Raw genomic sequence first — 13,990 nt, forward strand, 5'->3', positions numbered from 1 at the left:
ATAATGCAGCAGGAAGGATGTTACTTGATAAGAACTTTCATAACCATTACTTATTGGACTACTTACTAACAAAGGAGTTTATAAAATTTTACTTCGTAGTTTTAAAAAGTAGATCATCTAGCTGTGAATTTAAGGGTGGTACTTACTGTCAAAAGTAGAGGTTCTTGACTATAAATCCGTAGAAGCCCTTTTAAATGTTGAATTAACGGAGGACTATGTTCTGATCAGATTTTTCTCTGTGACATTAGAAAATGTTCCTTAAAAACGTGAAGCAAACAGATCATTTTGGATTTTTGGAATGATTTATTATAGATTACCTCAGTAAATACTGTGATTGAATAAACACGTGAAATTTCTGCCTTTTAGATGATAGATTCATTTTGAAGCAAATGCCTCGTCTGGAAGTCCAGTCTTTCCTCGACTTCGCACCACACTACTTCAATTATATTACAAACGCTGTTCAACAAAAGGTAGAAATCCCAAACCTTGGTCGATAATTAGAATTTGCTAGGCTTTTTCACATCCCGAGAGGTAGTCTGAATGGCAGTTTTTTCCGTGGTAAGATATGAACAGGACATGACTGGATTTCTGTTCTGTTACTGAGGTGTGATGGAATGCAGTGATTTCAGACTCTTTCCTCCCTTTGCCAGTGAGGAACCAAGAGACCCTTTGCAAGTTGCATTTAATTAGTGTATATAAAAAAAATCAATTAAAAACATTAAAACTGAAAGAAAATAGCTGTATATTTAACAATTTGTAATTTTGCTGAGACAGACAGATGTTTGAAACATGTTGAGAAATGAGGGCGTGGATCCGGTAGGCAGAAAGAGAGGAGCCACTGGCCCAGGTTTGCCTAGTTGTCATTGAGCAGTGACCCTTTCAGTAGGCATATGAGGGAGTCATGGATTTTTTTTTCATTTACAGTTTATTGCTTGTTATTGGGGAAATTCTATGTTATAAAATTTGCAAATGGAGCAGTTGTGAAAGATTATCCCTTGGGAGAATGTTGAGGATCTAATATATTTATTGGCATTCCTGCCTTACTTGCTCCTGAGATTCAAGGGCTTGCGTTTTTTCCCAAGTTCTCTGGTCATGTTAATAGAAAATCATGTTTGGCTATTGCATGAATAATCCAGATATTGGTATTAAATTACAAATAATCCCTTTTGATAAGAGTTTATTCCTCTTTCCTTGATTAGCGGCCCACTGCCTTAGCCAAAATTCTTGGAGTTTACAGAATTGGTTATAAGAACTCTCAGAACAACACTGAGAAGAAGTTAGATCTCCTTGTCATGGAAAATCTTTTCTATGGGAGAAAGATGGCACAGGTAAGGATATTGGACTATGCAAAGCATTTAGTACCGGAGCACTTTGTACTTCAGGTTTCCGAATATCGTGAATCAGAGAATAACATCTTATTTGCCAGTAAAAATTAAACTTTGGTTCCCAGGAAAAATTTAACTTTTGACTGGTTGAACCCTAGAGGAAAGAATATTGTGGGCTGGTCCTAAAATTTAACATATTTGGTATCCTAGAAACATAGAATTACAGAATTAGAAGGCAGATCTACTTCCACCATCTCAGTTTTAAACATGAAGAAACTAAAACCCAGAGAAATTAAGTACTTTACAACATCACACAGATATTCCTAGAACTTAGGTTGGTCTATATTCTAGAACAGTACTCTTCAAAGTGCTGGTCCTTGAACTTTCCAGTCTGTGGTGAAATAAGGAGCTTGTACTAGAATGTCATTCAATGTGTTGTTTTCTTCTTCGAGAATGTCTTGCTATGCGAGAAACATCGGCTGAATTAAACAGTGTGCCTCAGGAGGTAATTGATTTATATTCTGGCACTAGCTCCTTATGTCACCGTGAGCCAAGAACAGCTAACTAGCAGTGGTCTGTCAAATCCACTTCCGGTCTAGTACCCAAGTCCTCTGACCTCTGAGTATGTTGTTTTTACTACTACCCCAAAATTCCTAGAGCTGTACTGTTGCTTCTACTCTGTTAATATTTCTTAAAGTTGATTAAATGGGTCAGTTATTCCTGAAATGTTTCTGTAACTGAATACTTGGTATTGATTTCATTTGATACAATTATATCACTATGTATTTTAAATATTATACCATTATAATGCATGCATATGACTTATGTTATATAAATTATAATTAAGTTTTTCAATTAAATTTAAAAGTGTATATAATGGTAGCGGCTACAGGGAACCTTTCTGCCCTTTTAATTTAATTACGTTAATTAATCTTATTTGTAGCAACTAATATAAATGACAGAAAATTTTCTTTCTGCTAGGTTTTTGATTTGAAGGGTTCACTTAGGAATAGAAATGTAAAAACCGATACTGGGAAAGAGAGTTGTGATGTAGTCCTGCTGGATGAAAATCTCTTAAAGATGGTTCGGGACAACCCTCTGTATATCCGTTCTCATTCCAAAGCTGTGCTGAGAGCCTCGATCCGTAGCGACTCCCACTTCCTTGCTAGCCACCTCATTATAGATTATTCTCTGCTGGTTGGACGAGATGATACTAGCAATGAGCTGGTAGTTGGAATTATAGGTAAGTCAATAAGCATCCCTTACTTATAGTTGATGATTGAAACCAGAGTAAAATTTGAAGATCATATTGAACCTGTTCTAGAGATTGCTTCTTGAATATTTTTACCAACTTTTATTGGAAAACTCAAAAATAATAGTTTTTAAATTCTAGTACCTGCTATTCTGTTTCCTCATTTCCATTTTTATTATCTTCACCAAAAATATATTTGTATTAGAAAGTCACCTATAAATGAAGCCCTGTGAAAGAGGTTGTAAGGATTAAATGAATTAATATGGGGAAAAACCCTTAGGATAGCACCTGGCATGTTGTTAGCACTCAGTAGATGTTAACTATTGTAGAAGGAATGGTGGTTACTTTGTCATCTGCTTATGTTTACTAACATAACTTCACTGCTAATATCGCTCCCTGCAACAGATTACATTCGAACATTTACGTGGGACAAAAAGCTTGAGATGGTTGTGAAATCAACAGGAATTTTAGGAGGACAAGGTGAGTGGAATTTTCATTTGCTTTACCCTCGAAACTGTTCTTAGGTTTTCCTTATCATTTGACATTTTAAAATGGACAGTTTTTAAACTCTAAAAATCTAAGTGTGGTTATCTCTGATCTTATCATTTCCAAAATGATCAAGTAATAAAGGGAGTTGCGTAGGTGGGGAAATACTGGGTTTAAATTTGTGTTAAAAGGCCAGAGGTTCTCAAAATGAAAAGTTAAAAAAGAAAGGCTGGAGGTTCTGAATGAGAAGTTGTCTGTAATTAACACTTGAAATCGTCTTAAGTTCTCTGAACCCTGCTAGCCCCTTTGTGCTTTCACATATCTCTCTTCTCTGGGCAAGAGCTAGTCTTTTAAAATAGAAGCTTTTATCTGGAATGCCTGATTGGTGTCATGAGGCTTGGTGAACAGCACCCTACTTCCTTTCTGAGGCTGCTGGGCTGCGTGTGTCTTTATGGTAGTTTAAATGAAAGGACGTAGTTGTTGAAGTCAGTTGCCCAATCTCTTATGTAACCAACAGCTTTATTTTCTTTTTCATAATCGTAGGTAAAATGCCAACTGTGGTCTCTCCAGAGTTGTACAGGACTAGATTTTGTGAAGCAATGGACAAATACTTTCTGATGGTACCAGACCACTGGACAGGCTTAGGTCTCAACTGCTGAAAAGAAGCAGTTGTTTTGAAATGGACCATGAAGAAAAGGGAGCTGGAACAAAGGACCAAAAATAAACTGCATGTTTTATTTCTTCATCACATTCACCACTGTTTGCCAAGGCCTTTCAGTTCTGCAGCTCTGCAGGCCATCTGTAACTGAAGGGTTAAAACTCTATGAATTTGCACTTTGTTGTTTGTTTTGTTTTGTTTTGTTTTTGTTTTGATACCTACAAATTGTCAATCCCTAGGCTGGAAAGTTGCTTGAACATTTTTTCACTTAAGCTAAAATATATAGACACATTTCAAAGGGCTAAGGTCAAATGTATGGTTAGAGATGAGATAGGGTGAAAAATAGGTTCTCCTATTTGCTAACAATCCCGTTAAGAAAACAGTGTTTCGTAGATTGTGACTCCCTTGTCATCACATTTGACACATTCTTTACTTAGAAAGCATTTGTACAGCTAGTGAATTTTTTCCTTTGTTTCTTATGTAACAATTTAATGTTGCCTATTATCAGAATTTCTGAAACCTTTAAAAAATTCCAAATTATTCTATTAATGGCCAGTTAAACATACAGACAAGAATCTTGTTTTTGTTTTACCGAGGAATTTGACTTAAATTGGGGATCCTGACATGTTCTGTGTCTTGCCTTGTTTTCCAGTATGTTTGTTTTTCTGGTTCTGTCTTTACTTCTCTGAGCATGACAGGAGGCCATAACCATTAACTTTAAGCCTTTTTTCTGGACTTTTTAAAGCTTGTTTACAACTTTTATGCAATTAGTATGTTAAACTGCTCTCACCTGCGTATGCTTTTATTGTAGGTTTTCCTCCCCATTTTCAGGGGAACGTTAGTAAATCTGTCTACAGTGACTAAATCCCCAAAGGGAGAATGATGAATGAAGGATTTTTTTTTTTTTTTTAATTTAAAAAACAAATTCAGCCCGATTCAAGAAATTTTGTAAGAGGGAAGCACTTGCTCATTTTTTTGTAGTGGTTAAGTTTCTTTTCCAATATAACCAGGAATTTAAGTGATATCTATAAAATCAAGAAGCTTCCAGTGTGGATATCTCTGTTTTCTAATTTTCTGTACCACTTTCTAGGCCAGTTGTGACTATTGAGAAATGTTAGAAGATAAAATATTCTTAGTAAGGATCTTCTTGTGTAATAGAATGGTTTATAAAAAGTGATCGGAAGTACTAAACGTAATAATAACATAACCCTGGATATTTCCTCTTGGCTTCTTTCCATAACAAGGACAGGGATTTGGAGGTCTATAAAATTGTAAGAGTTCTATTGTTTTCAGGCTTCCTATAATAGCACATTTCTATTGTAACTTTCACATAATAAGACAGAGAAATCTGGATATGTTCCATTACAGAGACTATAACACATGAAATAGGAACATTTTAGAAAGTTTGCTTTAGAGAATGAAAGCATTAGTTTGGTGTGTGTTGCTTATAAGAAACGTTTGTTTTGGACTAGAAACAAGGCGACTAAGGACTTATGACTGATCTGATGATAAGCATTAAAAAAAAATAAAAAAACCCAAACACATGATTTTAGTTTCGATGTCAAAGACTAGGAAAGGAGTTGTGCAGGAGTGAAAAATATGTGGAACTTGGTTAACTTCTTATGTGTCCAGGAACAATGGATTTGCATCTCATTTTGAGTGAAGCACTGTCTTGTCTCTCTGTTCATTTTTTCCGTGAGGATACTTCCGGTGATTTATCCTGTCCACTTACTGTGCCCCCAGTCAAGGACACTTCCAGTAGAAGGTGTCTCCACCTGGCAGCAGTCAAGTTCTTTCTTTCTTTTAGTCTTAATACTGCACATGGCTTGGATTCCCTATTAGAGTAGCTCCCGACGATAATTGTGTCTTATTTTGTTTTCCTTGTCCATGACTCGAACAACTATTTTTTTTAAAGTACTCCTGCCTCTTAGAAAATTTTGTGGCTAAAAAAAAAATTCCAATATAATACAATCTAAAGCAATACTTGTTCCCTCGTAAGGGTAATCTATACTTTTAAAACCGTCATAAGGGGAAATATAAAATTTAATTTGTTGTGAATGGTAGGACTATATCCCAGGCCCTTTGCTGCTCTTGTGTAGGCCACCCATAAATATAAGGCATTTGAAATATTGTGCTGCTCAGTGTTAAGCATTGAATGACTTTACCTCTCTTGACTTCCCCTTCACGGCCTGGAGACTATTAATGCTAACAAGTTAAGAATAAGGAAGAAGTCTTAACACCTTTTTCCTTAGAATAAAATGTAAATCCCGAGAATAATTGATAGTTGCACAAGAAAACTATACAAACATGTTGCATTGTATAAAAATCTTATTTATAAATGTGAAGCTTTTCGATGCCATCAAAACTTTATTTAAAAATAAAAAAGTTTTTTCTTACCCAAGCCCAGGACAAATAAGGAGAATAAGCTGTTGCAAGCCCATTTGTACTCTATTGAATATTTTAAATTTATAGATAGTTAAAATTTTCTATAAAGTGTCCGGCTTATCACTTTTTCTTTGGTGCGGCCGTGAGTGGTTTTCCAGCTTTGGCTTTCCCTGGATAGTGTAAATAGTAGAGTTGGGCTGGTTTTGTGGCATCAGTTTCTTCTCGGCATTTTACCCATTAACAGTGCACTTGGATTACACTGCCAGGGCGAGTAACCCACCTGTAGAAAGTTTGCTTAGGTAGTAGAGTGGGAACTTGTGAATGAGCCTGGTGGCAAGACGGATCAGGCCATTCATTATTCCTCAAGTGTTAACATACTGACTTATGCAGTATTCAAAGCATCTAGTGTGATGCCTTTTGTTTGTTTGTTTTTGTAACGGGTGCAGTGTATTATAGAAAAATTAAAATTATAATGAGCATTTTTATTAATGCTTCTGTGCTGGTTTTGTAAAAAAAATGTACATTATGTCTTTTGACAGGTTTAATTTTAACTAGAGAAATGGTATTGTAAATCATAATAGCCTCTTTTAGTGTAAAAATTTAACAATTGATAATAATGTATTATATTGTATATATTTCTCTACTTTGGTTCCAGCTATTTTATATGATTGACATGTTATTTAAGAGATAAAACCACCTTGACCTTTTGAAGACTTCAACTGTAGATAAAAAAGGCAATAAACTGAGAATCAACTTCACTTCGTTTTGAATCTACTTGAGGAAATGAACAAGGATGCGGTGGAGTTTGGTGTGGAGGCCTGGGCGCTGCCCTCTGTTCATTCTCTCCAACTTTGTTTTCCAAATCTAGACCTTTTCCTTCCATCCCAGAAAGGGGGTCTTAAACCCATAAGTTCCCTTCTGACAGTAAAAAGCAGCCCAGCCTTTTGTGCCCTTGCCTCACAGGGAGTGCCGAGTTTGCCTAGGGCTCTCTCTCAACTATTAGTTTCTCCTGCGTTCAGAGTTTACCTGAAGTGGATCCAGCACAGCAGCCCCTGTCAAGGGGCCTGGACTCACCCTGCAGGAGTGAGAGCCTGGCTCCTGGCACTGCCCCTCTGCTTCCTGCAGTAACCGAAAAGGTGCAGGCACCACGTTTTCCGTCCTCCCTTACTCGAAGTTTCGCGTCAGAAGTTAATTACAAAATTCCTGGGGTAATGCATAACGAAACTTTCTTTAACCTCATTTAAAATTTTGTGGTAAAAAAATGTCATCTGAACCATTTTTAAGTGTGTAGTTAACTATAGGTAGTGTTAATTATAGGCACATTGCACAATACTTGTTCAGAACTTTCTCATTTTGCAAAACTGAAACTATATCCATTAAACAACTTCTCTTTTCATCCTTCACCCCAGCTCCCTGTAAACATTCTACTTTTCCTTTCCATGAATTTAACTATTTTAGATTCTTCACTATAAGTGGAATCATATAGTATTTGTCTTTTTGTGACCTGCTTTTGTCACTTAGCATAATGCTCTCAAGGTTCATCCATGTTGTAACATCTTCCTTTTTTAAGGTTGAGTGATACTTCATTGTAGTGTGTACCACATTTTTTAAATTTGTCATCAGTGGACATTTGGATTGTTCCCTGTCTTGGCCATTATGAACATGGGAGTGCAGATATATCTTCAGGATCCTTTAAAAAATTGTTTTGGATAAAGACAGAGAAGAGAAAATAATGTATCACATGGTGGTTAGATTTTTTAACATTTTGAGAAAATGCCATACGGTTTTCCATAGCAGTTGCGCTATGTTACAACCCCAACAACAGTGCACAGGGGTTCTAATTTATCCACATCCCCTCCAACACTTATTTATTTAGCAACCATCCTAATGAGTGTGAGGTAATATCTCACTGTTTTGATTTGAATTTCTCTGATGGCTAGTGATGCTGAGCATATTTTCATAATGCTTGTCAGTCAAAGTAAAAAGGTAGTTATCCAAGACTTAAAAATGATTTAAACAATTAAAATCTCTTCTAATTTAAGTCCTGTTATCTGCAGCAAATTCGCAATAGCATAACCAGAGATAGAAAATTTTAAGTAGATCAATATGCAAAACTATGCCTTGAGGTACCACCGGTGAGTTGTGACCTGCACACGGATACACACTATCACTTGGACAGAGCACACTCTGGGGAGCACTGAACCATGAGTCAGACTGCTGGTGTTGCCACCATCGGTGCCTTTCAGCTTCTCATTTTGAAAGTGCTGCATAACATCAAGGTTGTTCAAGAACGTCTAGGTGTAATTAATTGCCCTTTAGCTTATTGGCAGCAGAGCTTGGTATGTACTTCTAGATTTTTTTCACACAGAATTCGACTGGCATTGCTGCTGCTACCTTGTCAGTTCATCTAGGAGAAACCCATTTGACAGCTCCAGCCCCCCAACTGGTCGTCATTCCCACCACTGCTATGACTTAAAGCGCTCACGACAACGTATCATTCCAGAGCTGCTCCGTAGGAGAGTCCAGCTCAAGCTGCTAATAGAACAACAACCCGCTGTTCTAGACATGGTTCCTCTAGTAACATGTTTTGACTGGCCACACTGCTATTGTGTAGGGGCCCTGATGTATCTTTTCTGTGTTTGTCGGTAACTGCCCATAGGTGGAAATTACAAGAATTACTCTTAATTTCAGAGGATTGCTTTTGGTTTCTGTCCGTTAGAAGTGAATGCGATTATAGGTGACACTGAAAAAACTGGATGAGGTGGCTTGAGAAATCCAAGCTCTTCGGTTATAATGGAAGGTGGACATTCACTGCCCTGAGCCAAGCCTGGAAAGTGCTGTCTGGCACATTCTGTCTGGCTCTTACAGGAGTGGGATTTTTATCTGCGACTTCTCATCAACATGTTGTGTGCTATTCACAATCAGCGACACTCTTCTGCTCTGTCCTGATGGTAATAAACCACCTAGTGAACAGAGAGTTTCTCTGAAATAAATCAACTCATGGCTATTTTGCTTCATGTCACTTTGGTTCTCAATTCTTGTTTGATTGTGCAACATTTTCCCAAATTGCTGTTTTTGTGTACGCAAATTCACGGAAAATTATCAGTAGATGGATGATGCTAAAACACTTTTTATTTTGCTCCCAACCAACTTTAATTAGCCAGAGAAAACCTAAATTGTCTATAATAGAAGCTATTTTTGACCAAGAGTATATTATGTTGCAATATATAGACTGATGATCTAGAAACTTTTATGCTTAGATGATCACATAAATAAGATTTATGAATTTTAATTTTTGTAATTATATAAAACCTTGCCAATTTTAAAAATTGTCAGCTAAATATCAACGGTCCCTGCTATTGTTCCAGAACGATATGTACCTTATGTTTAAATGAGGAATATTGTTTTCAGGGCAACAACAAAATATTTTTAGAATAGTATAAATCCTAAGTCCAAGCAAATGTTACTTTTAGAGTTCATGTGAAATTTCATACCTCAGATTACTCAGTTGTACAGTATTACCTATTCATGTTAACATAATATTTTTAATCTGTGGTGCAAACTGGATGAATTTATTTCTCAATTTATTGATATTACTTTCAACCCCATCCTGAAGGAGGAAGAGTTGCTTCTTTCCAAGGTTGACTCCTCTCTCCTCTTTTATTCTCGATCCCTTATTCTCCTGTCTTCTGCTGGATTGTTCTCTAAAACGTAACCTTTATTTTCCCTATGCCTTTAGCTTCTTCTCTTATATTTACTCTTTCAATATATTGGCATGTTGAAGTTCCAATCAGAGATAGAAGATATCCCTCCCAGCCTCGAGGAGCTTGCAGTCCAGTAGTGGAAATGGATATAAAACAACCACAAGATGTGAAGTAAAGACTGATAATCATCAATTTTTTTGATGGAGGTAACCATTGTTCTCTGATTAATAATGTTTATTAAGTAATGTTAATAAGATGACAAATTTGCTGATTTAAAGAATGCTATGTTAAAGTGAATCTAGAAAAGAGGTTTGTTTTTACTTTAATAATTTTAGAGAACGTTACTTACAAAAGTCTTTTTTTTTTTCCTCTTTAAAATGTAAACTTGATGCAGTCTTCTTTGTAAAGTGATGCATTCCCTCTATGAATGTCAAGGAGAAGGAAGTTTAACTTGACCACTTCATGTCATGCATCTCTCATGGAACATGCTGAATGGCTTAGGGAGGGAGGTTCTCTAAGCTTTCACTTAGGTGTTTTTACCTAAGTGAAATCCCACCTAAAAACATCATTAATAGTTTTTAATGTGAAGGGAAAGACCTTTCCTTACTCACTTCTGTGTCCTCCATAACAGTCTTTCACGTAGTTGAACTAGAGACAAAGCCATGGCACTCTAGGGACAGAGTGCTGCTTTTAAGTAGCCACAAAGAGTTTCTTCTATAGAAGCTGCCATGTTTTTTGTCATATGACATTGTTATCATGACCCTTACTGATTGGTCCAACCCTTCTTTATGCCTAAAGCAAACCTCTGTAGAGGCTAGATGTACAGAGCCCACCAGTCTGTAAGGTGATCTCATTTGAGGACTCTGTCCAATAGAAAAGCTCCATGTTGAATGGTACCTGATGGATTCAGTCAAATTCTCTTTCTTGGTCATTTTGATTTCCAGAGAAAGCAGTAGAAGTAGGGACTGTGTGTAAGCTGAGGGAGAAATAGAGGGCTGGATCAAGAGTATAGTGGTCTCAGTAGTGCAGAGAGTAAGGGAGAGCTGACTTCTGAGGGTATGACTAGATGTCCACGTCTTCAGCACTTCTCTGGGTTGCCAATCAAGATAAGGGTGACTTTCCAGCTCTCCATGAAGCACTAATAGATCCTAGGGTTTCCTTTCTTCCCTGCATATAGATAATAAATGCCCATGAGGTGACCTGGGCATGGCCTGCTCCTTACAGCTTGTAAGAGTCTAACACAATGTTTAGGCACTAATAATTCTAAAAGGAATTATTAATGCTTTCCTTCCCATATCACACAGTAACAACGTGCTTACTTCTCTGTACCATTAACATTTAGCCTTTTGTGATTTCTGTGTTTTCCAGTCAGTAATGTTTGCATTTTTGATATTGCCTGAAATACTATGCCTTTCAATGTAAACCAGCACTTTAAAAAGTATTACAAAGAAAACAACCAGGTAAGCTTGAGAAGGAATTTTATCATCCATGTTATTTTAAAATAGTTCTTATTTAAATAAAAATGCCCGATGTTCTCTTCTAATGTATTTTGCACATATAAGTAAAATTAGAACTGGCAAATATGTGATTTTTCATTAGAGAGGCTTTATTTGACGGAAGATTAAATATTATTATAAAACTTGTCCTTGTCTGAGGTTGAAATTCCATGCTACCACAAGAATTGATTGGCAGAAGCTCTTTTACAATCTATACATTGATTTGTAAGAGTACCCACAGGGTTTTAGCTATTATTCTTGGTCTTCCCCCCAGCCCACACAGGCAATTAAGTAAGAAAAAAGAAAACCGTCATCTGAATCATCTAATAAAATCAAGGTTCCACTGATCTATTAAAATCTAGGTTGCACTCAATATCATAGCATTTTATTTCTTGAGCTCATAATATTTAACATACACTTTGGTCACGTTCGTATGCATGGGTTGTCTTCTCTGCAGTGTTCCAGTCTCCCTTCCATTTTGGGCTCCCACTCCTTTTAATAGAAAGTGCCTTTTTCAAGTACCTAAGATATATTTGATAGATGTTTGCCTTCAGCACCTAACACCTCCCACTTCCCTCAAGGACTTGAGAACTTTTTTTTTTTTTTTAAATTTAATGTGCTTTCTATGCACATTAAACCAGGAATTCAGATTAAAATGGGGGAAAAACTCAATTATTCAGATATGTTTGGTCTCATAGACAGAGCTGGTACTTTCCCATAATGCCTAAGACTGGCTTTAGCTCTAACATAATTCAGGTGTTTTCTTTTAATTAAATTAAATTGTAAAACCAACTCAGTGGCCACGCCATTCAAGGGTTTCTAGGGAGAACTGACTCTGGAGGGCATCTGACAGTGTGTGTGTTACCTAGTTCCCACTGCTCTGTGGATTTAAAAGCATTTAGCGAAAATTTTAAAATGATCAACCCAGATTTTTCATGCAAATGTTATAATGAATAAAAAAAATAAGTAAAAATATTGAAAATATGATGGTCTCTTCATGAAAATTCAAAAATTTTGTAAGGACTTGGAAGCATAGAGGAAGGCAAGACAGAGGAAGCCAACCTATTTAAGGGTTGTTGCTGGATTTAGGCTCCTATTAATTTAAGACCTGAATTCAAGCATTTATTTATTTACTTAATTTATGCATTAAGTCCTTAGCATGCATTTATTGCTAAGTTAAAATTATGAAGTTCTAGACAAAGCCTGATCTAGGATTGTGTAAATTTTGGTAGTTTTCCTCCCCCGCCCCGCTTTATAACCTATGTAATTGGCACATCACTTACTGAAAATAGTGATTCATATAGAAAAAGACCCTCTTTTCCGGTGAAAAGTTATTTCTGTTTCAATAAAGTTTAAGAATAGCCACTTCCTCTCAAACAGGAATAATTCTGGCAGTATGTTACGTGCCTGTCCTCAGCTATTGTCTTTGGATTTAACCAGTAGTTTCTACAAAAGATGTAAAAAGTTCCTTTGGTGAAGTCATGATTTTTGTTCTGGGAAATTATCAGCCCTCACAAGCCATGTGTGGTTTAAAACTCTGGCCTATTTATATTAATCAAAGTGTATATAATTTGTCTTTTTCCCAGAAAACAATTTTACATTTATTTCCAATTTTTTTTTTTTTGCTAGCGTATTATAGATCCGTAGAATCTATCTATCTTTTATAATTTCTCTATTTTCTAGATAGGTTTATTTTTATTTTTAGGGAATAGAGAAATTACTTAAGATACGCTCTATGGATCTGTAATATGCTAGCAAACAAATTGTAAATGAATGTTAAATTGTTTTCTGGAAAAAAAATCTTGTTTAACTTATGCCATCTAACCAAATAACTATATTTCATTCTTTCTCCAGCAAGTCTTGAAATGAGAATTTTGTCTTCATAAAGCTCTAGCAAAGTACTGTTAGTAATAATCATGCAGCCCTCATTTTCACGAAGTCAGCATCATAGAAAATTGAGCATGTTAAATATTCAAATATTTTAATAAAACAAGAAATATATAGTGTTAAAATTGCTGATGAAAATATTCAGAAAACATGGTTTACTTAATAATAAGGAATTTAAAAAAGATGTTTCCTTTTATTTTTCTGACTACTTTCTAAGCTAAACTTGGGTTGAAACCTTTTTTTTATTTTCTTATTTTTTTAAGGAGGGGTCATGATGGAATGGAATGCCAGGTTTGGTAGGGAAGGTGGGACAACACCTCCAAGTTTCAATTTCAGCTCCCATCACACAGTGTCTCTGTGGCCTTGGGCAAGTCACTTACCCTTCACAGAGCCTCAGTTTACTCATTTATAAAATGGGTGTAATAGCTACCTTGTTAAGTAAATACAGAGGAGCGGAATTGTTATATCCTATGTAAAGTATGTGTTTAAAATGGTAAGAAATTGTTAAGCTGTTTTCCAGAAGGGTTTTAACATACTCGATTTTTAAGAGAAGAGATAGACTAGCTATTGTGATGCTATATATCTACAACCTTAGAAAATCAAATAGCTTCCTAAGCAATGCAAGAGTGGCCTAGGTAATGCATCATGGAGAGTATGGATGGAGCAGGTACACAGGAAACATGGGATGGAAAGTTTTGCTTCAGCTTGTCTATTCCACTTCGTTCCTGAGTCGGATCGCATCTACCCCTCACAAATAGATGGATTCTTCAGCCTTTAGGACCTTTTCTGCTCTAGTT

General features: G+C 36.2%; 1 protein-coding gene across 7 annotated transcripts in view; it reads left to right on the top strand.

Annotated features, from left to right (window-relative positions):
- PIKFYVE (phosphoinositide kinase, FYVE-type zinc finger containing) overlaps window positions 1–6,864 on the top strand; it is a 71,056-nt gene extending 64,192 nt beyond the window's left edge. For 6 of the 7 annotated variants that reach the window (XM_039844601.1, XM_039844605.1, XM_039844603.1 and 3 more), the window contains 5 exons: window positions 367–470; window positions 1,200–1,328; window positions 2,307–2,568; window positions 2,983–3,057; window positions 3,607–6,864. In XM_039844601.1, the coding sequence (XP_039700535.1) occupies window positions 367–470; window positions 1,200–1,328; window positions 2,307–2,568; window positions 2,983–3,057; window positions 3,607–3,722 (686 nt within the window). In that variant the 3' untranslated portion in view covers window positions 3,723–6,864. The remainder of the gene's footprint in view (window positions 1–366; window positions 471–1,199; window positions 1,329–2,306; window positions 2,569–2,982; window positions 3,058–3,606) is intronic. The other variant, XM_039844604.1, reaches the window with a different exon arrangement.
- The last annotated feature ends 7,126 nt before the right edge of the window (window positions 6,865–13,990 follow it).

This window comes from Pteropus medius, unplaced genomic scaffold, assembly GCF_902729225.1.
Source record: "Pteropus medius unplaced genomic scaffold, Ma_sr-lr_union100, whole genome shotgun sequence".
In the NCBI taxonomy this organism is placed as follows: Eukaryota; Metazoa; Chordata; class Mammalia; order Chiroptera; family Pteropodidae; genus Pteropus; species Pteropus medius.